The sequence below is a fragment of the Labrus mixtus genome, chromosome 5 (genome assembly GCF_963584025.1).
Source record: "Labrus mixtus chromosome 5, fLabMix1.1, whole genome shotgun sequence".
Taxonomy (NCBI): Eukaryota; Metazoa; Chordata; class Actinopteri; order Labriformes; family Labridae; genus Labrus; species Labrus mixtus.
In genome coordinates, this window is record NC_083616.1 from 25,150,360 (window position 1) to 25,176,804 (window position 26,445).

The following is a 26,445-nucleotide window of genomic DNA, read 5'->3' on the forward strand; positions in this document are numbered from 1 at the left end:
AAAAAAAAAAAATATTCACCTAGTGCAAAGACACATTGAATACAGTTTTAATACTTTGTGCTAAATACTCTACATTTATACCTACAATGTGTTTGATAAATACAGCTGGAGAAAAGACCTAAGCATACACACGTTTCCATCTGTATCTATCTAAACATAAAATGGAATTCAAATCTGTACACTGATGCAAAAAACAAAAACTGACCCTGTAATCGAAACAGGACACACAGATAGTGAGGAGCTCCAGCAGCTTGTTCAGCTGCGAGGGAGGCATGTCTACGGTCCAGCGCTGAATCAGAGTCCTGTCTGCGTTCTTCATCACCCAGAGGAAACACACCAACAGGTGGCGACTGGTGTCTGCTGCCAGGGTGGCTGTGGATTTACCTTGCTGGGAGGACAGAGGAGAGAGACGGATATGGAGTTTGGTAGGGTTTCATGTAGAAGAGAAAGAGACTCTGTGCCATTTCAAAGACGTTCAAAACGGAGACATAACCTACCGGGAAAGAAATCAAACATTACATATACTCAAGCTGCCTGCACTAATAAGCTTTATATTCTGTTACTGGAGTAACATCAGGGTTAACTCTGGGTTTTCTGTACTACGACAGGTGTTTCACCGGGGTACGTTACCATGGTAACACCGAACCTTGTTGAGAAGTAACCGGCTTCGGAGCAGGTTAAGTACTGGGTAAAAGCTCAACATGTATGAAATTCTATTTACTGACCAATCAGATCTCTTGACTCAGGAGCTGGTCGAGAGAGGGGAGGAGGGAGAGAGAAACAAAAGAAAGACAAACACTTTGTGTTTCCCTGGCTATACTGAACTTTATTCGTAGTTCAGGCTTCAGGTCTCTTCCAAACACTGGGAGTTTTAGTGTCTGGCTCTTTTTATTAAGTTATGCAGGGTATTTAAGTAGTGTATCTAACAAACTAACCGTATCTTTTACAGGCTTCACTAAACCATTAAGATGTTTAGCCACAGTGGCTTTAGAAAAGTAGGTTCTCTTCCCCATTTTAATAGGCGTTAAATCTACTGCAGATTAATTTACCTTCATTCGTGTGATGATGAATCGCTGCTATAGAGAGCCACTGCTGCTTCACTGTGTGGCAGCTTTGATAAATGTACCCATTAACCTCCTAGTGCTCTGGGTGTCCCTCACTGAACCTGGTTTCCAGGTCTCCGTAAGCTCACCAGAACCAACGTCAGAATATTTGTAGGATATAATCAAAACCATCACTTGTTTATTTGTAAAATATGCTGCCTGGGAGTAACCCGTTCTGTTGCCATGAGTAAAAGAGTCAAACATTGTTTGAAGGGGATCAGCATGAAAATGAAGAGTAAGGGCTCTGGCAGCCATATTTGGATTTGTGATGGATACCAGCTGATGGCTCAGTTGTGTGAAAATCAGTTTTTCCACAACAGTGTTTCATGTTTTAACATGGAAGGAACTGATTCATCTCCTGGAAAGAGGCAGAGGAGGAAGAAGAGAAAGGCAGTGTTCATTTTTTTTTTTTCGTTGTGCTGTTGCTGTAGCTACACTTGATGGATCTGTTTGTCAGAGAGGACGGCCCTGTTCACTTATGATGGCAATTCCTGCCCATAAACCATTTCCCATAGACATGTGTGAGTTTGTGTGTGTGTGTGTGAGAGTGAGTGAGAGCATGTATGAGTGTGATTTTTCAGGATGGATGAAGTGTGTGTGTGGCGCTGACAGCTAATCAATCTGCTTCAGTGCAGCTCACCTGTTAGGAGGCAGAATACTTTCACACAGACACACACACACACACACACATATGCACTTTTGAACTTTTAAAAACAATGAAAACAAAGTATAATCTGTTATCATCTTAACATTTAGAGATTATCTCAGAATTTTACCAAGGATGCCATGGAAACAAGAACATTCCGTCCTAGCGTGTTGAAGGGGTTCCCGGCAATTGCCATGGCAACAGACTGATTGATGGCTGGGACATTTTCAAGGTCATCCTCAGGTCCGCCCGTCTTGTTTTTCCCGCCGCGTGCATCAGAAACTACGGAGAAAATTAGGGGTCAAATATGTTCAAGTAAAGAAGAGGGAGCTGGAGCACACAGGATTAAATTAAACCTTTAATGTAAAACGATTTCTGGTAGTTAAAATAAACCTTGAAATCTTGATTTAAAACATGCCTTATTCATATGTGAAAAAGAAGGTAGAATAAAGGGGGGGGGGGGTCTCACTAAGCACATATTATTTTTGGATATTTCAAATTAAATCAAGCTCAGCTATACCAGTTGCTTCCTCATCTGTTAGCTCCCATGATATGGTACCATGCACTTCCCGTCCTTACACAATGCCATCTGTTATTGGCTCAGGACTAAAAACCGACTGCCCAAAGGTTAAAGCCAAAAAAAAACTTCCAAAAGAAAGCAAAATAAGAAAACACACGCACCAGGTAGAGTTTCTGCAGATACAGACACCACCACACGCTTATTGTTGTTAATAAGTGATGATTCAGAGGGATTCTTTTGTTAGAGTTTATACATTTTACACCAGGGTTTTGCCACTTGGTCCGACCTTTATTGGTGAGTTTATGTTTCCACAACCCTGAAGTACACAAAACTGAAGAACCATTAACTACAACTACTATAACTATGAATATAACAACGTGGTTGCAAAATTCTCATGTGTTCATCTACAGTGAAAAACCCATGTTTCTTACATAAGAATGACAAAATTAAGTAAATGTTTTTGGTGAAAAGGACTCAGTGATTTTTACTAAAGCGTGTACTGTAAGCATTCTACATCTCGGGGCAGTTATATGTTTGTGTGTAGAATTACCAGTGAAGTCCAGATAGTTGGTGGAGTCGATGATAATCCCCACCAGGGAGAGATAGAGAGCTGCCACCTTGGCTCTGACCTCTGGTTTGATACAGCGATGGTCAAGATCATGGGAACACAGTAGGCTGTAGATGGCATTGATAGCCTTTCTCTGGACCTTTCCCCTGGGAAAATGCATAAAAGCTTTAGGAATTTTATGCAAAGTTTACAGGAATCAAATATTTGCAGAAGTTGTTGCCCTTTTGTCAACATCATAGCAATAATTTAAACAGATAAATCATAGTAGTAGTGAAAGACATGTTGCTCATGTTGGAAAAATCAATAGAACGCTGTGTTATAGCAATGTCATGACCAATATGTTAACATGTAAGAAATAGTTTCCTACCCCTCCGACTCCAAGTCGAGAGCCGCGCTGAGCTCCGTCAGCAGCAGACCGGTGAGGTAGTGCTGCTGCTTGAACTCCTGAGAAAGCTCAAACAGAGCCATGATCCTCTGCTGCTCCTGGAAACCAATGGAGCCAGAACTCTGAAGTGGAAATACAAATGAAAGAGCGACAGATTAAATGAAGATATTTACCTTAATCTGAAGAAATGCACAAAGGAGATCCCACTCAAATTCACCTACTCCATCTGTTAACTCCTGAAACTGGCCACTAATAATTCTACTTAGAATCAGATTCAGGTTAATTAAGTAGGTTGACACAGATTAGGAATTACTTCTACTGTAAGGGGAGTAATGCAAAAACTTTATATTTACACACTGTTAATAACACAGTGTGCATTTTCACTTACATTACTTTAGTAATCCTGCTTTTTTTACTTTTTAAGTGCTTTTCTCTTAAATTGCTATACATACCTGCAAGCTCAAACATTTACACTCGCTTTTTACTTCTATGCAGCCGAGATAATATAGCCGGCTGTGTAATGATTGGCAACAATGAAATCACCTGTACGTCTAAATTACAAATATATACAGGTGGGAACTTTGACGGACAAGGGACAAACCTGTGAGGAGATAGAGGGACATGGTGAGGCAGGAGCGGAGGCGGGGCTGCTGAAGAAGAGGCTCAGGTTGAGGTAGTGCTCGTGACTGCACAGGATTCGCAGGAACTCAAGACGCATGCTGATCAGTGTTGGCATTGACACACTCTTAGCTGACATCTAGAGTGGAGAAAGAGCACACAAAAAAAAACAAGTGTCAACCTGCAATGTTGACAAATGCAGTCAATACAAAAGTGCAAGTGCAGTTCCTTAAGTGTCCACTTGAGGCTGGGCATTAAAGCCAATAAATCCCCTCATGTCCCGTGTTACAATCTCTATTATGAAAGCAGATCTCCATCTTTAGGCCTCATAACACCTCTTCAGAAACCAATGGGTGATGTCATTTAGACTACGTCCATGTTGTATACAGTTCAAACATGAAAGTAAAGACAAACTGGAAGAGAACAAAATGACTTGGGAAGAATATAAAAAAGGGAACGAAAAATAATGCTCACAACATTTTTCCCACATAAAGAATATACTACATTCCTTACTAAGGAAAAATGTTGAATGGTTTAAGTTTGTTTATCAGTGTTACTTTGACTATTTTTACCTGGTTGCAGTAGTTTTTCACCAGCTGAAAGACAAATCCTCGGTCCATGAGAGACAGCAGGTCGTAGAGGAAGAAGGCCAGACTGATGTTGACTTTCTCTGCTTGCTCTACCTCCTAAAACAACAACAACCAACAAAGAGCAATCAGTAAGCTGCACTGAGTGGATCTTGCCAAGCAAATAGCCATGAAAGCTGAGCTTTTGATGCCGCGGAGGCAAATATAATTAGCACCTCCATCTCCCCTGTTGTTTTGAGGACACTGACAACATGTACACTCAGGGCTGAAGCTGCTTCTGCTGTACCCGACCCGGGGATACAGAAGGTACACAGACACAGTCAAGGATATCAGGATCAGACTAAGGCACAGTTAAGGTTATTGTACCTTATGCTGTTTGATAAGGATGGTGCCGATCTCAGCTGTTACCACAGAGACAATAGTGGTGATGTCATCCTTAAATCGATCAGAGAAGCGGCTTCTTCGAGGGACGTTGTGCTTGTCGAGATAGGACACATGCTGAGCCATGCTTTTCACCTGTTAAAGAAAGATAAAAAGACGAGGGGACACAATAGAGATGAGTATTAATCGAGAGTGAGAGAGATGAATATGCATGTAAAATCAATAATCCGTCAAGTAACCTGCCAGAGGAGGGGATGAGCTGATAAGAAAAGAGCAACGATTGATTATTTATAATCCTTTTCTATCCTCAGTTTTTATTCAAAAAAGTAAAGATGCCTCTTAGATGCTTTATTTATTAAAATGAGCATCCTTAAGTGAGTTTTATAGAAGAGTGGAGTGTTAATAAATAAGATTAACTGGAGGGATTTGGGGATTATAAGTGCTGATACACTTCTAAAACTCCAAAAGAGTGAAACATTGTCTAACAGCTTGATAAACAAACTACAGTGATTTAAAAATGCTTATTAATCCATTAAAGAATTAAAGCAATCATTAATCCTCCAAAGTGTGTATCCACAAGGTCATCTATTGTTTTAAAAACTTCATCTAACAGTTCTCTCTTTTTCTAGATACGTGCCAATAAAAAGGAAAACGCCATTTGAATTTAAAAAAGCACACTGACCAGCAGTTCAAAGAAAAACCAGGCATATTTGTATGCATTTTCTCTGCAGACCCCGGTGCTGACGACCATCTGCAGGGCCAACTCCTCGTGGAACTGCTGCAGGAGAGAAACCACACAATCTGAAGTGAGATACATCCGTCCTTTGTAAGCGAATGGGATCAGGAATATGCATTTAAATCAAACATCTGCAGGTATTACACTGGTGTTGAATTGACTTTAAATTCATTTTGACATACTGGCTGAGCTTTAAAAAAGAACAAGAAAAACATCGACAATAACCCAAACAACCAGATTAAGTGTGTCCTCAGTGTAACACTCCCACCCTGTGGTTATCAGGGGAACTGAAGGCTCAAATCTTGACTCATATAATGTTACAGTCGACCTGGTAAAGTCTCAGTTATTATGGACTTGAGGTTGTATAGCGCTTTCTAGTCTTCTGACTACTCAAAACGCTTTTCCACCACACGTCACACCTACACATTCACACACTGATGGCAGAGGCTGCTGTGTAAAGCGACCTTCAGAAGTAATTTATCCAAATCACACACATTCACATGACGCATACGCACATGGAACATGTAGCTGCAGGAGCTAGTTAGATGATTGCAAAGCCAAAGTGTTTGCTTAAGGTTAAGTGCAAGAAAAAACACTTAAGTGGCATACTAAAGCAACAGACAAATCAAAGCATCATATGGAAAACACATCCTTAAATAATGTACTACCATCTAACACAACAACCACAAAATCTTTACTTAGAACAAAGCCGGGTGTCCATTTTTTTAAAGTTCAGTTAGGTACAGAAGCTTTTGGGACTTATGAATAGCTACTCAACTAAAAGTGAACTGCTTGATGCTTTATTTAATTTGGAGATGCAGAGTAGGATAGAGTAGGCTACACAACTTCACCAACTACTAATGTGCATGAAGAGTGAAAGGCTTGAAGAGGTCAAAAAGCTCTAGAAACATTTTTAGCATGAAGATCAACTTTATTAACTTAATTAGACCAACGGGTTTCAGTTTGTTGCCTTCATCAGAGTCATCCAATCCATGCTTTATTTTTTTCAAATCTATTTTTTGTTTTCTCACAGCTGGACACCACTGTGCACCACCTCTAAAGTATTATTATATAATGTAGCTTCAATTTGTCTAACAATACATAATAAGGTAGATAGACGGAAGTGACAAAGTCGATCGGTGTCTCATTTCATAAGTATCCAGAATCTAACATTTAAAAAGATGCTTTTTCTTTTTTTGATGATTAATCTGACACCTAAAAAACAACTAACAGTTTTTCTCTCCTACATATATTTTATCCTCAGGTCAAGAATTTCAAATATGTGACACAAAGTGGTCCACCTGTTAATCAGAAACATGTGGTGCATGATCAAATATCTCTTCACGTGGGACAAGAGAAGCTGAAGAAAGGATGAAATGTGTTACCTTCCTGTTTGATGGCCTGATGCTTCCAGTGGAGTTCTGGTGGTTTGTTACTTCCCCATAAGTGGACATGCGACTGCCTGGGTTGTTTTGGCCCTAGAGACAGAAAGGTTTCATCACATTGAACATGATGGATGTATTCATTAGAGTGGGCATCCAGTGGCCTATTACGATACTTCATGTGCTGCGCTAATGTTTTCTTCACTATGTGAGTTTGCAGTGTGTGATGTCAGGCCTCCATCCAATGGGGGAAATGTACACAAGCTCAGTGAGAGAGCATCGCTTGTCTACATCATAATTTATTGGATTACATTCAGACTTTTGAGATGTGTTTACTGCAAACACTCATTTTGCAATAACAATGAAATTGTGATTTATTGCGCAACCATGATGTTAAGTATATAACATCTGCAAAATGAAGGCCACATTTAGTAAAGGTCATGTGATGTTCTTTTTAAATAGAAACAAAATGCCCTGTAGGTCAAAAAACTCTATCCAAAACACATACAGCTTTTTAGAAAAATGTATTAATTACATTTTCATAATGTTGTAGTTTTTCTACTGTGTTGCAATTAAACATTCAATTAAGAGCACATTTAGCATTTTCGTTTAAAGTAGTGTGGACTGAGGAAGAAAGGCTGGGATGACAGACAGACACTCTGCACGCTGTATCAAATTTCAGGCGACCCTATATTCAATTCATGGGACCCCAAATGGAGTCGGGACCCCAGGGTTAGAAAAGCCTGCTCCATGTGGACATGAGTTTTATGTCTATCAGTCTATTCACGCAACTAGAAACGTTTTCAGACCTGAACTTAAACCGAGGGTTTACGGTCTGTACCTTTAGGATGTTTTTGACCTCGGCGTCTTCAGCAGAGTTGTGTGGAGCGGGGATGTCCGGGTTGCTGCTGCTGCGGATCCTGGACTGGAGGAGCATACTGCCCACTGTGGCTGCTGTAGCCCGACCCATCGTGCTGTAACGGCTCTCTGACGAAGGTAACGTACTCGCTGAACCTTAACACAGGTACAGTGACACACATATATCAAATCTTAAAATGACCACAAAAAAACACATCAAATGGACAACATTACAAAAGTTTAAAAAAGTGAATCAATTGATTGGTCTGTACCTCCACTGTGCATGTCTTGAGGGGGATCAGGCAGACGAAACACCCAGTAAAGGTAGGTGGACAAGAGGCTGTTTCTCCCCTGCTGGTCCCTGATCAGCTCCTGACTGTTATGTAGACTGTTGACTATTGACACCACTGATTCAAACGCTATCTGGGCCAGATTGGCTGCAGGACAAGGACATAACACAAGAACAAAAAATTGTAACAGCCATATTATCGATAGAATATAAAATATTATCAGAAAAATATTTTGTCTTCAAACTAAAAAGCATTTATTGAATCACACACAACATTTAAGTAATTGGTAAAACAATATGAGTTGATTCAATATTCAATAAGGTGCCTGAAGTCATTTGTGTGGTAGAAATTCTGAAGATTAGAAATAGAAGCCAATAAAAAAAGAATATATTTCAAATATGTTTTCAATTAAATGTATTAAAATGATTCCAATAAAAAGCAGCTGTGAACAGGTGAGAATTCAGCCTTGATTTAAAATCACCAGATGTGCTGCTGTATTTTGTTGCTACCTCCAGCTTAGTGCTGTTTTTCAACAACTGTCACAATGAATACTGTAAAAATATATAGTCTTAGATCAATGTTGCCGTTAAGGTTTTCTACAATGTTGATATACCATGTGTTTTAAAATGAGGATCAAAAGTATCGAAGGGAACGATGCTTTATGTTTTTTTGAAGCGAAAGAGAGAGCACTGTCTTAATTTCACAAATACATTGGCAACTTTTCGATACGGAAATGTTGCCAACAAATGTGTGCAATTTAAAGCAGCACATAAAGTGACACGTTGAAGAAGCTGAAGAAAATTGATATTTTGAGATTTGTTCTTCAGAAATGAGAAATTCTATCTCAACATAAACAGTGGACTGACCATGATTAATAGAAACAAAAGTCCCTGCAGCTAAAGTGAGTTCACTCTGTGGTTGAAATCAAGCTAACGCCTCACCGGTCTGGCCAGCGATGACCATGGGCTGCATAATGAGGGTGAAGAGTTTATCCAGCACTAGATGGAGGAAGAGGACCAGAGGCTCTAAACTGGAGGAGGACAGCGAGATGATGCTGAGCTTCAGCTCATGCTCCAGCTTGTTCTCTGGAATCTTCTCGTCCCTGACGCGCAGCGGGAATGTGGCTCCACCCTCCAGGGCGTGGCAGAGAGTGAAGAAACGCTCCAGGTGGTTGTCCTGGAACAGAAAGGGGATGGTTATTTTAAAGAGTGTGTAAAAGGAAAAGCACAGAGATGACAAAGAAGGAGACAGAGAAACTAATTGAACATGACAGGATGCATGTAATGCTCCAGGATGGATCTCTCACTACAGCATGAGTTGACACACGTTGTGCACGGAATACTCCTCACCTGTGTGTGTACAGATGAAACTGCCTGGATCTCGAGGTTGAATAGTCCCTTGTGGCCCTCCATCCACTTGACCGGAGGGATCTGAAGGGGAAGTTTCTGCACAACAAAAACACAGTAAATATACAACAGTGTCTTCCCTGTCTGTGTTCAGTGCTTATGTATTTAAATGCTAATTTATTTACACACAATAGATGCCTTTACCTCAGGCGTCTGAAGTGAATAGTTGACAGGTAGTCGGTCCAAGGCAATGGGCAGACAGAACTGACCAGTCTGAAGTCGCTCATTGTTCACCATGGGCAGCCACTGATGAAAAAGCAACAGGACAAGTGTGCATTTTAACACCAGAAAAGGCTCTTTGTGGTCACTGGAGAATAGGAAACAATCATTTTTGTTATGTATTAATGAGGGGTGGGTATTGCAGGGCAATTCACAATACAATAGGATATGAAATCACACCTGATACATGGTCCACTATATCAAAAATATCACAATACAGCACTTCTGGGATCATTCATATATAGTGCAATACAATCATATTATAATAATTTGATTAATTTATGAAGACATAATGCTCGTAAACAGGATCAGGTAGGTGCATTTGGTTTCAGGGAGAGTCACATATAGCTAATAAAACAGACATTACATAAAACAAACAAAGTGCAAATGCATGGTACATGGGTAAAAGTGAGGAAGTGCATAAAGTGTGCAGATTCCAATCAGACAATTTGATAGATAAGTTGAAAGTTACAGAGCCTAGGACATTAAAATTAGACAGGTAACATGCAGGATTAATGAATTTATTCAATGAGATTTTTTGGGACATTTTTTGCCTTTATTGGATAGGACAGCTGAAGAGAGACAGGAAATGTTGGGGAGAGAGATTGGGGGACGACATGCATCAGAGGGCCGAGGTCGGATTTGAAGCCACAACCGCTGCAACGAGGACTACAGCCTCTGTACATGGGGCGCACAACATAACCACTAGGCTAATAATAAGGTGCCCCTCATTAGATGAAATTTGGCCTCTTATTATGCTTCATCGCTGAGTATCTTTGCTTCCAACATTATTTGCTCCTGCAGCTCTGTGAGAATGTTTTCTGAGGTAAGAACTAATGCTAGCATGTTAGAAATGATTCTTCTAACCCCAATAGTACAACTGGGTAGGAATCATTAAAGTCTTACTGAGTATCCAATGAGCGTCTCACAGCTGCTTTGGTTCTGTTTCTGCTGGCAGCTGATGTGGTAGAAGGTGAACAGCAGGTGGTGTCTCTCTGTCAGACGGGCTGGAAGAGCCAGCTTCACTTCCTCGTGGAAGTCTGGAGACCTGACAGACAGAATATTGGAACAACAAAGGAAGAAACAAAGACCAAAGAGAGATGATTGAGGACGAGAAGAAAGAAAGGAATGATGGGAAAACAAAGGAAACCTCAAGTGAGGGTGGAAAAAGAGAAAGAGTTGGAGATAGATCAAATTATTTAAACTGTTTAAATGACAGAAAATAAGTTTTAAATATTGGCGTAATGTAACCCAATAATGTGCACTTGCTTGTTATGGTAGGTAACAGGGGTGTAGACTTCAGATAGAAATTCAGGGCCGTTTGATTTCCCAAAAATGACCTGAGAATGGAGAAGAGGGGAAGATGTAAAGTACAATGGTACAAGGTTTACTTCTGTCCATTAGCACACGATTTGCATAATTATTATATATAGATATTGTTAACCTTTATAAGAGACTAGACTCCTGTATAAACAAACACACGTAATACCTACCTGAATCGTGCGCTCACATTTCTTCAAGTGTTTATAAAAAAGTCCATTCCTAATGTTTTTTCTGTCATCATACCATATTTGTTTACTTTCCACACAGTTTAAATTAAGATTATTTATTATCGTGAAGATAAACTTTAATATAAGTTTCACAAATAAAAAAAAAATGTAATCTTTTGGCACATCAGCATCACATTGTTATGAGTATCAGGACCCTGAAAAGATACAGTAAGAAACAGGGGCTTTTCCTGAAGAAAGAACCACACTGAATTGAATCGTCTCTTTAGTGGTCGAGAAATGGCTTTGAGGGTTCTCCTGTCATCATTTTCATGCAGACAGACGGCTGCTCTTCTGATATAAACTTTCAGAATATTAATTGTAACCGTAGCTGAATTAATAGCCTGATTAAAATCGATATTCAAATTTAATTTTGTAAATTTACGGTTTTAATCTTGAAATTTTAGATTTTTTTTTTCTTTAACATAAGCCTTTTTTACACAAGTAATATTTCCAGTAAGCAAAAACTTTTCCTACTTTTTTGTCATCAAGCTTGCTATTTGTGTACTTGGATGAGAAAATTGAGTGGAATTTCAAGTCGATTAAATCTAACAGGTAAAATATTTCTCTGAGATCACAAAGTAAAAAAAAAAGCAGCACTCACAGGAAGAGCGCAGGCTGGGTCCTCTCCGCTCATGAACTGGATTTTGATGGTGATGTTTTTTGCTGACGTCAGCCTGTTGACAAAGTTTAACCTCTGGGGGTAGACAAAGAGCAGATTCCTACAGAGACACAAAGGGAGAGGAAGAGTTTGTTTGAAATAATCTCTCATTAATATGTCAGATAACAGGACCAATAAGAATTTTTTTCCTTTGGCGTAAACTGTCAAATTCTCCATGAGGACAGCAGAGCTTCATGCACATGCATAGAAATTATTTACCCTGCGGTGTGATGAATACGATTAGAAACAAATGACTTGCTGGATATGACAAGAGAGGGTTGAATGATATCTTACCACAACCAAAATTACGGACGTATATTCAAATCAAGCACGATTATGTTACTGAATCTTATGCTTAAGCAAAGTTATCAAAAAGTCAGAGATCTTTAGTCGCTCAGTTGAGAACAGGAATCCTTCCTCTAGCTCTTACACAGACTGTGTGAACGCTGTTATTTAGGAGAAGTTGAGAATGAATCCCGTTTTCTTTTGTATTGTCCTTTTTATGATGAGCTAAGAACACCTTTGATGAATTAAATGTACGCTCAAAATCCTCACATGTTTCGTAGCACTGATGCTGACAGGATGGAACAGCTGTTGAATATCAGTGTTTATAAGATGGACACTTTTGTCCCTTATGCCTGGAAGAGACATCAGGATGGTTTATTTCATTAGTATTATTAATATCAGTAAGTGTCTACTTTTGGTCTCTGGTCTCTTTGTATTAATAACGGTGTCTTGTAAGCCTCTTTTGAATTGGAAATATTGTTTAAGAATGACACAATCATAAAATAAATCAATTAATCATGATCAACCGTTCTTCACAGAAAATGAAACAGTTCCATTATACGCCACTAGATGGCACTGACTTTCCGCTAAAATCTTAGGCAGGTAGTAGAAAAAAAAAACAATAATGTCACAGAACAGTCCCCAACAACCAGTAATTTACTGGAACCTGTGGTTTTAATACAACACTGTAATCTTTGCTGAACCGCTGAACACAGATTCCAGTGAACAAACGCTCAGAGAATGTCAGAGTGTAATTACCACACAGGGAGACTTGTTCACACATGAAGACACAAAGTTCGGTTACAAGTGAAACCATTGAAGAGTTGAGAGCAGATTAAAACGCCGCCGTCTTATTGTTTCACTCTGAGGCAATTTCACAGGTAGCCCTGCTGGAAAAGCCTAAAAATAGTCACCAGACTGAAAAGAGCAAAGCCGCAGAGCGATGTCAGCTCCTGAGTGATGAGTACAGCATGACTGTTTTTGTTGCCTCTGGCCTTTCTGAGATGCAAACTCTCTGTAAGAGCCAGCAAACCTGTTTACACCTCAAACCCTGATGTTTGAAGATCTCTGCCATTCCAGTCTTACATTTTGATTAGAAACATGCAGACATACATTAAACGTTTTAAAGGATCTTTGTTGTTGTATTAAATGCCTTCCACCCCACCTGTAAATGTTGTGAGGAACATAGACCTCACTGGATGGGAACTCCAGCACCTCTTTGACTGGCCGTATGTTCTTCTCAGCCACAGGAATCAGAGGGATGAGCTCAGTGGACAAACATGCCAGTGGAGTGTCGTGGACCGGAGACATGTCAAGTTTTATGGAACCTGGAAGCCACAAAAAAAAAGTCAAATTCACAAATTTGTGACCAGCATGTCATTTGAATGCTACACTTTCTACTTTTTTAATAATCAATAAAAAAAGATGCGCGCAAGTAAAAATAAAAAGCGCTGTTTTCATGCCGAGGGCAGGTTTAGAAAATCAATCCATATCTCATGTCAGTCCATTACATGCAAAGCTAAAGTCGGCAGCCAGTTAGTTTGAACTCAAACTTTAACTTTAACAGTTGGCTTAAGAACTAAACAAAGGAAAATGCAATCCTGGTTCTGTCTGACGGCTGTAAATTCACCAACAAACTCCCCCAAAGCTCACTTATTAATAGCTAGGACAAAATATTGAGAAGTCAATATATTCTCATCCTGACTCCTGTAATACAACTATCAACGCTGGTTCCAAATATGGATATTTGAGTTAAGAAAAATATGTTGCCATAGCAGGATTTCCCTTCCAATGACTCACAGCGTCACTACTTTATGACTCGTCACGGTGGCACTTATGATGAACGAGTGTTATGTGAAGAGAAGTTAATTGGCCAAAGCAGAAAAAAGCGGGAAAAAGGACATAATAATAAGTATGTCCAGGTTATCTCTCGTAGCTAGTGTCTATATTTTTTATAGGTTTGTATGTTAAATATGTGTCCATATTTATAACATATATGTATTGGTCTATTTTGGATTCTGTACTAAGCCCCTTTTGTGAAAAAAAAAAATATTTTATGGAAAAGAGTTGTTGAAATATACACTGTACTTCCTCTATGTAAGGGGCATTTCCGCTTACTGTCTGCAACACTGATGAAGGCTCTTCGCTGATCTGTACGGTGCTGCATTACCCAGATTTAAAGACGTTTAAGGACATTGAGCGTGCTGACTTTTATACTTTCTTATAAGTTTGTTTGTGGTTGTGCACCTGCAAAGTTTTGACTGTTTGAGTGTGCTACTTTTTCTGAGGTTTATGCTATTTCTTGCCTGGTGTATCAGCTTCCTCGAGTTTCTGCCTGTTGTCTAGCAACATAATGCAGACAACAAGACTCCATTCAGTCACTGCAAACAGCCAAAACAATACACTGTAGTTGTATTTCTTTCATATTTAACAAAATCTCTGTCAACTTTTTTTTTGCGCTAAGTGAAGCTAAAGGTCTGCTGGCTGAAGCTTCCCGTTTCACAGTCATGTAAATCGAATCATCAATCTCCTGCACTCTGGCGAGACAGGTGCCGTTCTCATATTGTAGAACAATTCCCTGAACCAGATTTCAGAGAAAAACAACAGTGTGTTTAAATGTGATGAGAGATGACCTGGTATTGTCTTGATTCTCCTCTGGGGTATTGAGGTTTTCTTGATCTCAGACAAAAACTTGAGTAAGTCCTCATCACTCAACCGATCTCCCTCCTGGCAGGAACACAAACACAAACACACACACACACACGCACACACACACACACACACACACACAGCCAGAGATGAAAACACATTACAAAAAAAACACATAACCACGTTGCAGAACTGCTTTAAAGTTGAATAACAGAAGAGGGGGTTTTAACTGTGAAGTCAGCTCTCCACACATAACAGTATTTATCCATGGGCATGGATTTATGGTGGAAACATGACTTAATCCTGAAGGAATGGCATTTTAAGGTCAGGCAGTAAACATCAGCGAGTCTGTCTCTTACTCTGTATCTTGTACCTCAAGGAATCAACTTTTTTTTTTCACTGAACTATCTCTCTCCCCCGTGCCAGGTAGCGGTCTAACCTGCTTGAAGATGGTGCTGATAGTGATGGTAGCAGGTTTGAAGGCAGAAATGTTACAAAACTGATCATCGATGGTGTTGTAACGTTCAGAATTCCTCCTCGGAAACTGTGCTCTCCGGTCAATACTGCTGGATTTACCTTTAAAAAAACAAAAAAACAGTGTCTATGTTTATTTTAAACACAATATATGAATGATTAAATGTGTGCAAGTCATCACAAGGCTCAGACAAAGAGCGACAAACATAAGCCCACACCTCCTCTCAAGCTGTCAGAGTCTGTGACGTCTCTGTCTATTGTAGCAGTGGAGATGACCTCCATAATATTGACGGTAGCCCAGGCGAAGGGCATGCGGTAGCGACCTAGCCTATGGCAGAACGTCTCCGCCTGACCGCGCAGCTTCTCGAGCTTGTCCTTGTTCTGAAACACCACAAGCAGAAGGAAAGGAAGTGAGGATGGCAGTGTATTCTTTTTGTGCTTTGATTGGTTAGAGACAAATCATTTCTCTGTGGTATCACCTTTGCAGAGTCACATTCTCTATATGTCATATAGGGGTTGGCGCAGTCACCGATCTCCCCCTGCTGCAGAACCTTTTCGATCTAAAAACACAAAGAAGTGCAGAGTACATAAATGCGCAGCAAGAGACAGAGATGCAAAGACAGAAATCACTGAATCATAGGGGAGCTATAATTACATATGGAGCAGGAAACTCCAGAAAAGCCAGAAAGATAAAAATACCCAAATATTGGTAGTATTTATCATGTTTTCTTTACGTGTAATGGATTTGATTCTTACCTTGATGACCAGGTAGATATCTGGGGAAGGGTAGGTGATGGAGAAGATGGCGGATCTGGCCAAGGTGGACTGATCCACATGTGAAGTGTGAGGCTTCAAGAAGTTTTTAAACTGCTCTGAGTTGAGATCGCAGTAGAAGTCCTCTGATATCTGAAAAGAAGACAGAGATGAAAAGTGTGACTTTTGGGAGGCAACTTTTTTTTATTAACCAGGAGCACAGTCATAGCTTTATTATTCGCTAAATTGGTCGTCCTTAAGACACATTTTCAACTGGCATAGATATATACTAGATAGGTGGGCGCGCATTGAGAATGTTTTATTTACTCCATTTTGCCCACACTCTCGATGCCCTGGGAGAAAGTGTGGACTGAGACATGAATCCTGAAAATCATTTGTTGTGTGAAGATGTTTCATCTAGCCGTTTGTCTAAAAAGATTATAAAAAAAGTGGGGAACAGAGAGAGTGGATGACTTGCACCAAATGGTCACAGTTTGTGAGTCGAACCAGTTACCAGTGCATCAAGGACCACTTTGAATAACGGGTACCTGCTCTACCGAGAGAGCTAAACCAGCATCCCTTATTATCACATGTTAAGTCCACTTCACCGTTCCGAAATGACCTCAGGGTAGGAACACAGCCACATGTTGTGGTGCGGCCTGGCCTGCTGTGTGTCACACGATCCTTTTTACTGGAAAGCCATTAACTTGTCATTCTGCTCGTCCCACAGGACCTCTGTTTCACTGACCACATCAAAACACACTTCTCTGCAGCCAAACCCTGAAACTGATTCTAAGTTTTCATTTCTTTTAACTCTGATTCTCTTTAAAGACGTCTAACAGGGGGCGCCGGATAGCTTAGCAGTTGTTTTGCATGCCCAGTGTACAGAGCCTATAGTTTGACAAAATGTATATTATGTATATAGAACCAGGCAGCCCGCGTTCGAGTCCCATCATCTGCACTCTGCCACAGAACTTTCTATTCTGTTTACTCTATTTATCCTCGGCTTAAGGCGTACAGAAGCAACAAAAATAAAAAAATAAAAAAGAAGAAAAAAACACCAGAATAGAAAACTTCTGCAGAGATTTGGTTACAGAAATGACCCTGTTGACTTTGACAACAAGAGTGACCGTTTTTGAAAAGACTGCAGTGTAGGACTTCACCTCCCTCTGACATACGACTTCTTGGAAGAGTGAAAATCAGTTCTAATCAAAGCCAGCTGCCTTAAGGAGAATATCTTCACCTAATCAGAACAAACAGCGTTTGTGTGTTTATTGAGTTAATTATTAGAAATCAACCATCAAAAGCTGCGGGGATCTTTTTCATTTAATGAAGCGCTCTCCTTCAATCTTTGATTTTAAATTGTGTCTCTGTTTATGATCATCAATCATGTGGTCCCAATGCTTTTTTTCTTTAGTTGGATGTGCCATTTTTGTCCTCTTACATTTTTTTTTTTTACTTTACCCTCTGTTTCATGCTCCTCAATTTCTAACTACAAAATCTGACTTCCAGCCCCTGCCTTATAAGAAACACATGATTTGAGAGTAAATACTGAACCTTTTCTAAAGACCTGTTCCTCCAACAATCATTTGACACCAACAAAGCAACTGTCTATTAAGTTACGAATGTTTTAAAACCCATTTAACCTCTACATTTTCACATTTTCAAGCAGGTATTAGCTCCCTTCTTACAAAGGTTCCCCAATACAACTTCAAGTATCTGCAGTTATTCTGTTTATTAAGTGCACTGCTTCAGAGAGTAAATCTCTAAAAGCTTGTATAGCGCCTTTCTGGTGTTCTGACTTCTCACAGTGTTTTTACACTGCACATCAGATGAGTGGCTGCAGAAGCTGGGAATTGAACCCCAGATCTTCCTGTTGAGAGACGACCGACTCTACCAACTGAGCCACAGCCGCCCTCACCAAATATGTCTAACCAAACAACAGACTGACTTTAACCACAAAGCTTACTGATGGTAAACTATCCACTGCATTTAGAGAATCACTCCTTCTGTCCTCTCTCACTGTCCAGTGAAACTAGGCTGGCCTGGTTTTATAAAATCACATCAAGACTACAAAATGCAAGCAAGCTCGGGATACAATTCTAAACTCTTTCTACTGTGAGAACATACTTCCCTGCTTGCATGTCGACTCCAAATCCTTTCTGTTCATACACATTTATTTGATATTATAAGTAGGACACTTGCTAGGTGAAATCCTGGGTCTGCACCTTGGCTCATGGACCAAAAAGGCAACTAGAGTATTAAATGGAATTATATGAACATCTGCTGCAGATTTCACAGATGTCAAACACGCAAAAAAAAAACAAACACAGACGCAGCACAAAAATTCCCACATGATACAGAGACAACACTAAAGGATGTAGGAGAACAGAGGCAGCGCAGAAATGTGCTTACCAAAAAAGAAGAAGAAATGTAGCCCTCTTGAGGAGACAGAGAAAATAAATGTACTGAAGAAAGTTTGAGTAAGACAGAAAGTAAGAAAGAAAGTGAAGGGACTCAGCGATAAATGGGTCAGCAGCAAATGCTTCACAGTTCCACGACAATTAAATCGAGCTGACAAGGAAGGCTTCTCCTTCACTCAAAGACCCATTTCATGTCTCTTTAACAGTCAGGATCTGTCTCTGCTCAGCGTAATAGGCAGGGAGTTGTAGTAACCTTCACAAGGACACACTTTAATGCATCAAATAATTTCATCCGTCATCTTTAGAAAAACACACTGCAGGGCGTAGCATCCCATTTAAGGAGGCTGTAGTCCTCATCGCAGGGGCCATGGGTTCAAATCTGACCTCGACCCATTGCTGCATGTCATCCCCCAATCTCTCCTCCTTACATTTCCTGACTCTCTTCAGCTGTCCTATTCAATAAAAGCTAAAAAATATGTAGCTAATGTGTCACTTAAGCTCTGCTCTGATGGACTGACATCAAAACTAAGACAACATGATTTAATTAAAGCACACGGTCCAATGATAATAAAATTCACAACATATGTTGTTTGTGTTGTCCCATCATTTCCTAAATCCCTTTTTCACAAATACAGAGTATCAAATTATCCTATTTTTCCCAGTTGACCATCCTAGAGCCATCAGTTCTGACCGAGCTGGACAGGGAAAAAGGAAGAGGCCGGTGGCTTAAATCCTGTCTCATCGGGGAGATCCATGAGCACTTAAGTTCAAACTAAATCCTTCCAACCCCATCACCCAAAAAAAACCATCCAGCTGTGTAAATCCACAGAAAACATGCAAACAGCCTTGGCTCAAAATGAATGACTGGGAAAATGTGGAGCGGTATTAGAAGTTATAGAACCAAAACATGACGACCCCCAGTGGGCATAAGTATGGGGGATGATGAGACATAAAACCTTGTAGATTACACTGATCCCTCACTGCAACGCTGGCTGCCAAAAGAAACTAGCAGACCTCCCAGCATCCAGAAGAGCCTCATGATACACAACAGTGACCATGTGGGAATGATGGGGCGAAAAAAGTAAATGTACAGAAGACGCCATCAGGGACACAATTAGAAGGGTAGTTTGTGACGTCTAAAATGCCACTAACTTCACGTTAAGTGAATAAAGTTAAATGTTAGAGTAACAGTAGGGGCTGTAGGGGATCATCATCCTGAGTCTATACGGCACTCTACAGTATTTCCATGAGAATTTGACTCAACAGGTCACGACTTCACGGATCTCTGCCTCATGATATATGGTTAAGTAAAACATATCTTACCATACCCGTATCAAATCATATCGTATCATGCATTACTCTGATTACCACCCCTATAAGTGAGGTTTTCATTAATAGTTAGTGTCTCTGTTTGTGATCGTCAATCATGTGATCCCAATACGATTTTTTTTTCTCTCTTTCTTTAGTTGTATGTGCCGGTTGTTTCTTCTTACATTCTGAATACTTTACTCTCTGTTACTTGCTCCTCAATTTCTAACTGCAAAATCTGGCTTCCAGCTTCTGCCTGATATTTACTCGAGTTCCGAATTTACCCTTACAATAGCAATACTGTTATTTAAACATTTTAAATTGAACGCAGAAACGACACAGAATTAAATACAACAGTATATTTTTTCATCGAATTAAGATTTTTAAAAAAATTATGTTTAGCATTGTGCACCTCATTCAATGTTGACTTCCACTTCAGTGTGAACGTGACTGCATGTCCTAACATTATGTTTCTATGCTGTGTTTACCTCATTTGTTATACTTGGACCAGAGACCACACCATAACCGTAAGAACTACATGTGTTGCTGCCTTTGTATTTTGTGATTTTCCAATGTTGATATCAGAAATAAGATTGCATCAACAAAATAAAAGTGTCACTTTGTAATGTGGCAAGATGAAAAGTCTCAAAATATGAACCCAAACAAGACCTGTGGTTGTAAGTAGACCAAACTCCAACTCAAGACTCTGACTGTCTCCACAACAAATACACATAATGATCCTCGTCCAAACTGACAATTACTTCAGGGCTTCTGTATTGTAAGTTATTATTTAGTCCTATCCCTGTAGTGTAAGTGGTAAGGTGAATGTGTCACACCAGTTTCTAAGACAAAAGACATGACATGCCATGAGACAGCATTAGAAACATCATTAGGACAACATTAGTTTTCTTACCTTTTTCTTCTCTTTGATGTCATACAAGGCCATTGTGGCAAAAAGTGGCTCGATGTCGATCTCAAACCTGAGAAGCAAAGAAAAAAAAGGGAAATTTAATTAAATTCAATAAAGCAAAAAAATTATAATAAAAATGACAAAAATCGACATGTTTTTTTTTTTTCTTTTCACTTCTATGCTTGTAAATTAATGTTGTATCTGGAAGCAACTTAATGTGCTTCAGTAAGTGATGACATGTTTGAACTGAGAGTTAAAGGACAAAGGCTGAAGTTGCCAAACCACTGCAAGCTGAGGAATGAGTTGAACTAAAACATTTGGCAATTTAATGGGTTGCATAAGAATGACGAGCGAGATCAAGAGTAAAAGGAACATTTTTTGTGTGCATGTGTGTGTGTTTATGAATGATAGAAAAGAAAGAGAAAGAGTCATAGAGACTTCATCCCACAGAGAGAGGGAGGGACGGTGCATTCCTCCACTCTCAGAAACTTCACTGTCCGTCACATATACTGGAAAGTCTCTTTGAAATATCAACTCAAACTTTTAAGTCATGATCAAATCTGACAAACAAGAAATGTTCTGTATGTGAAATGCTAAACAAAAGGTCATTTTCATAAACGTGGGGGTGTTTGAATAATTCCCCTTCAACAAAATGAACTGTTGGTTTCTTGTCAAACTTTTAAGAGAAACAGAAGGCAGCTGTTAAACTGTTAAAGTCCCCCTCCTCCTACAGTGTTATGAAAATGGATGACATACTTGATGGTCTGGCATCGGACCAGGATGCGGTCTCCAATGTGTTCTTTGGGGCAGTCAGGGATTGGCCGAATCTCCACCGCATCATCCTGGAAAACAATTGAAGAGAACATTTTGAAACCATTCAAAAAAAAAAAGAGAACTTGATGCTTTTTTTAAAGGTTTATTTTGTGGGCTTTTTATGGCTTCGTTTAGAGACGGGACAGAGGAGAGACACGGGTCGGATTCGAACCCAGGCAGCCCGCTTGGAGGACCATAGCCTCTGTACATGGGACGAACAAACTAACCACAAGACTACAGGCGCCCCTGAACTAGATGCTTTTGAAGGAGATTTAGAAGAAAAGAAGAAACTGCAAATACGTAGTGAGGAAAAAAGTAAATACATAGAAAAAACATTTAATCAAGTAAGTTCTATATTTATTTACCTCTTGAAGAAGTTGCACTATACATTGGTCTACCTTTTCCAATACTCTAAAGTCCACTTTGTAAAGGGGCACATAGAAATTAAGGGGGATAAGTAGATTTTATTATTTTTTGAAGTTATTTTGTTGATATTGTTCTTGATAAAATGACAGAAAAATACAGAAACCCTAAGCAGACATGCATCCATATACTTTTTATTAACTCTATTGACCAGGATTACTGGCCCATTGTTTTGTTTTCTAGATAGAAATCTAGTTTCATCATCACAACATATGATTTAAACTAATCTGTTATAATGGGGAAACCAGCTATGTTACCCTGAGATAACAAGATATATTAGCCCAAGTGTGTAGAAAACATCCAGAAATGACGCGTAATCACAGAAAAATGGATGGCAATAAATGTACGGATGCATGTCCACTAAAGGCTGCCATAGAAAATAAATATGAAATATGTCCAACTGAGTTTCAAAAAGCTCAATGTGACATCTCATATTGCTTCTTTTGCCTAACCAACAGCCAAACAAAACAAAGTTTTAGGAGACAAATAGAAATGTTGACTGATCCCTCGTCATTTTAGCCTTTTGGAAAAGTAAATATATGTCTCTTCATTAAGTTAGAAAGTTCAAATGTTGTGATGTATTTTGTATCTGTGATATTGACATGGGTAAGTCTGATTTGAATGCATGCGCTGGTACATTTCCCACCTCGTCTGCCGGTGGATACAGAGCAAACAGCTCGGGGTGTCTGTTGCCCTGCCGTGCCTCGTGATTGAAGCGGTCCAGCTCCTCATGGCTGCTGTAGGCCAGCAGCCCCTCCACCCGCTGATCCGGGGTCAAACACCGCAAGTTAAAGTCGGAGGAGGTCAGCGTGCGGCCAGAGTCATCGTTGAGCCCTGCAAGAGTCGGAGACTTCACCTGGGGCCAAAACAGAAAGAGAGGCACGGAGTGATGAGAGGAAATATCGGAAGAGAAAAGTTCAGGGGGCATCACAGCAGAACAGAGACATTAAAAAACGAGGACAGAGTCATGAATTTTATATCAGTGAATATGCGGTCATAACCTGCTCTTCCACAGTTAAAACTATATTATGAGAATGGTAAAAGATAAGAATCATTAATAAATTTCCAACCATATTTAATTCCCCAAGAGGTTAATGATCAGTGTGCCCCTCTGGCTGTTCATCACCCATCCTTTTTCCAGTGTTAGAGCAAATTTCAGTCAACTTTTATGTAATTTACAACAACAACTTATCAGCTTTACACTTCCACAGCCTCTCTTTGAACCATTAACAGATCACATAGTACTGTTATTGTCAGCAGACATAAACAACAGCTAAGAGGCATTAAGGCAGTCTAGACTGTCTCTGTTTTGGCACAGAGACAATGACAGTCACTCACATTTTCTTCTGATCAAAGGCTTATACGACGCACACAACCCAGGCTACAGTTTATGTGTTCATTGTGTTCGAAGAAAGTCAAATATATATTTATCTTTATCTCATTCATTGTAAATATGCCGTTGTTTCAGTGCATTTTAAAAGGTAGTGGACATTTAAAAAGTCACCGCAATACAGGAAATAAAGCCTTTGAATTATGACACACATTCAGATGATGTGTGTGTTTGAATCTAGTGATGTTAATTCATTGTGCATTAGCTAAATAACCACTGGAATCAGAGCTCTCCCAGCAGACTGTCAGCTTGACAGAATAAAGTGACAGCAGCAGAGAGGGGGCTGGCCGGGAGACACAATAGCCCTGGAAATATTTTTAACGTCCTCCTGCCAGCAGCAATACGGGCCTGTTGGACCGGAATGAGTAATCATCATAGGAAGTGTTGTTTTCTTTGTTGAATAACCATTAACAACCCTCCACATTATGGTTCCACCCATTTATGCAGGATATATCATTTCCTATTGAAAAGTAACATACTGTAAGTTTAAAAAATTGCAGACTCTCTTAAACCTCGACGTGTCACCGAAAGAATCCTTGAATAAAATTAGGGATTTATTTGTGTTAATGTTAGTTCTCAACTTCCTTAAAATTGTATATTGCTTATTTTTAGGGATTTTAATGCAGGAAACAAACATATCAAAACTTCATAGTCCAGCCCGAAGGACCTAATCTGATGTGCTATTTTACATATCTGAAGCAAGGAAGAGCCTATAACTCCTGCTTAGTGAAAAGTTGCTTTCAAACTGTCTTGAAATCAGCAAACTGGAGCATCCTCTGCCAATCAGTAAGAGGTCTGTCAGGCTGGTACTGACACGATATGAAATTACTCAGACTCAGCTACAGGGCAGGGCACAACCTCACTGCTCCCAGCCTCCCTGCTTTAACAATCACTGCTTCCACCCCTCTCTTCCTGTCTGTTTCATTCCCATCATGCTTCAATCTCACATCCCAGCTCTCCAACCACGGGCGAGAACTGACCGAGCTTCCACCCGGGTGAAGCTTTGCCCTGTTGAGGGCACCACGGTATCCGGGTATTACTAAACCAGATTGGACAAGTAGAGAACCATTAAGCACTGAAGGACAATAGCACTGTTCTTCCATTCTCTGTCACTCTCTTTCTGGCTTGTAGATCATGGGAAGCCGGCAGCGTTAATAAGAGTCTTTTGGTTTGGGTGATTAACCAGAGTTGGCAAAGATGGGCTGACAGGAGGGGGGGGGGGGGGGGGGGTGCTGAGACTGGCTGGGTGCTGGGTGCTGGGTGAGTGGTGCTGCAGTGGGACTTGGATTGGTCGGGGCTTGCCTGAAGCTGGGAGCCGGGGATTGGACCACAATGAGACAAAAGAGCTCGAAGTGAGAGAGGATGGGAACTTGGCGCGAAATAATGTCAGTGGAGTGCTGAAGCAGGAATCCGTAATGAATTTAAAGGGCTGAGGCACACAGACGTACGCCATTGATTTGCAAAAAAACAAATACAGTGGGCTACATTGTTTTAAACCGCAACATCTCTGTTTCTCTGACTCCACACATATAAGGGATGAGAACTGAAGAGTGTGATATATACATGTTTAGCTTTGTGCAAAACAGGCTGAGTTATCTACCACAGCGACTGTGCAAAGAGAGAACGGAATAACAAAATGCTGTTGTGTTCACTATTAAAGCGTCCCCTACCACAGCCTCCCACCTGATCAGTATTTAGTACCACACAGCTCTCACAAAAGACCCTTAAGCTAAGTGCAACATACTCAAGGAATGAAAGCAGCTTTTCTTGCAGTTCTGCTAAGAAAGCACAGTTTGACATTTTGGGAAAGGCATTGGAGACGCAGGTATTTAGATTGTCTGATCAGTACTAGTCTACATTTTAAGTTTGGTTCAAGCAGGACTGATGTGATTCGCTCATTTTAGCTGATTTCAAGGCACAAGACTTGGGGGGGGGGGGGGGGGAACTCCATCCCCTTTCATAAACACAGCATATTAGTAACTGTCATATTGTTTTGGAATCAGTTTTATTAAATATATACATAGTTTAGTTTATTGCATTTATTTGGCAGCGAAAAAGCTGTTGGTATTCAAAGACAAAGAAAGATAGATATTATTTAGGCTTTAGGTTGTCAAAAACACTTTGATACTGTTGGATACCGCATGTTTAAAACGATACCATCTCAGTTATTTTTAAGGATTTGTAGCATCGGAAAGTATAGAAGCTTTAAAAAAACTCAGATCTAGGTCATACTTTTACCAAAAGCTGCCGCAAGCAGAAGAGAAAGAGCGTACTGTCGAAATTGCACGATCAGTACCAAAATGTTGCAAACGTATTTGTGCCATTAGACTGTATTCAGGAGTTTGGAAAGAAATTACACAATATTGGGTTCTTAGGACTAAGAATGGTAAATGCTATCAGATGTTTTTTTCTCTCATTGATTGAAATTCACCAAGCAGCCTGGGCAAAGCTTTAAAGTGTTTTAATCATTTAAAACACTCAGAGAATTAGATCAGATAAAACACTGCTGTTATACAATTGTGTGACTGGCACAATAGCAGCAGATCTAAATAAGTGATTAGGACAGGACTGATGGAAGATAAGAAGTGATAGTCATAAGCCTGCACAGTTTTAAGAAGGCTTAAACTTCTCCTTTACCTTCTACAGATTGTTGGGTGAGACACGGGTTGTGCAAAACTCGACTGTGAGAACAGTAGTGGATGTCCTCACTTTAAAAGATTCAGTTTGAAATAAGGATTTTTAATAAGGATGTCTTACGATGAAGTGTTCAGTGATGTGTCTTTAGGTCAAACTTAAGAAGGGAGCTGTGAGTTAGTTTTACCGGTAACGCTGGTTTGTTGTGTTTGTCTTTCTTACCGGCTCCTGTGGGTCCTCAGGCTGGACGTCAGACTCAAAGGTCTGTTTGCGTAGGAGTTTGTGTAGGCCGGCTCGCTCTGAATACGCACTCCAGCCGTCCCCCTGACACCTTCACACACAGACACACACCAAAAACAACATGCATGTTTACTACTGATACACCTCTGCACTTAATCAAAGTAGATAACAACACCAACAACGGAAGCATTACACAACCCAATCGCAGTGTCCGTGTTTATTGTACGGGTGTGTGT

The 26,445-nt window shown here is 40.0% G+C and overlaps 1 protein-coding gene across 2 annotated transcripts in view; it reads right to left on the reverse strand.

Moving 5' to 3' along the window:
- dock8 (dedicator of cytokinesis 8) overlaps positions 1–26,445 on the reverse strand; it is a 63,949-nt gene that overhangs the window by 18,466 nt on the left and 19,038 nt on the right. For both annotated transcript variants that reach the window (XM_061038780.1, XM_061038781.1), the window contains 27 exons: positions 26,192–26,300; positions 22,592–22,801; positions 21,466–21,551; positions 20,713–20,779; positions 16,072–16,221; positions 15,795–15,875; positions 15,534–15,696; positions 15,281–15,417; positions 14,826–14,919; positions 13,358–13,520; positions 11,851–11,968; positions 10,969–11,039; positions 10,606–10,747; positions 9,625–9,726; positions 9,424–9,519; positions 9,016–9,250; positions 8,057–8,221; positions 7,768–7,940; positions 6,930–7,022; positions 5,491–5,586; positions 4,794–4,943; positions 4,413–4,526; positions 3,824–3,979; positions 3,205–3,344; positions 2,820–2,983; positions 1,880–2,031; positions 206–388 (listed from right to left, as the gene is read on the reverse strand). In XM_061038780.1, coding sequence (XP_060894763.1) covers positions 206–388; positions 1,880–2,031; positions 2,820–2,983; positions 3,205–3,344; positions 3,824–3,979; positions 4,413–4,526; positions 4,794–4,943; positions 5,491–5,586; positions 6,930–7,022; positions 7,768–7,940; positions 8,057–8,221; positions 9,016–9,250; positions 9,424–9,519; positions 9,625–9,726; positions 10,606–10,747; positions 10,969–11,039; positions 11,851–11,968; positions 13,358–13,520; positions 14,826–14,919; positions 15,281–15,417; positions 15,534–15,696; positions 15,795–15,875; positions 16,072–16,221; positions 20,713–20,779; positions 21,466–21,551; positions 22,592–22,801; positions 26,192–26,300 — 3,610 coding nt within the window. The remainder of the gene's footprint in view (positions 1–205; positions 389–1,879; positions 2,032–2,819; positions 2,984–3,204; positions 3,345–3,823; positions 3,980–4,412; positions 4,527–4,793; positions 4,944–5,490; positions 5,587–6,929; positions 7,023–7,767; positions 7,941–8,056; positions 8,222–9,015; positions 9,251–9,423; positions 9,520–9,624; positions 9,727–10,605; positions 10,748–10,968; positions 11,040–11,850; positions 11,969–13,357; positions 13,521–14,825; positions 14,920–15,280; positions 15,418–15,533; positions 15,697–15,794; positions 15,876–16,071; positions 16,222–20,712; positions 20,780–21,465; positions 21,552–22,591; positions 22,802–26,191; positions 26,301–26,445) is intronic.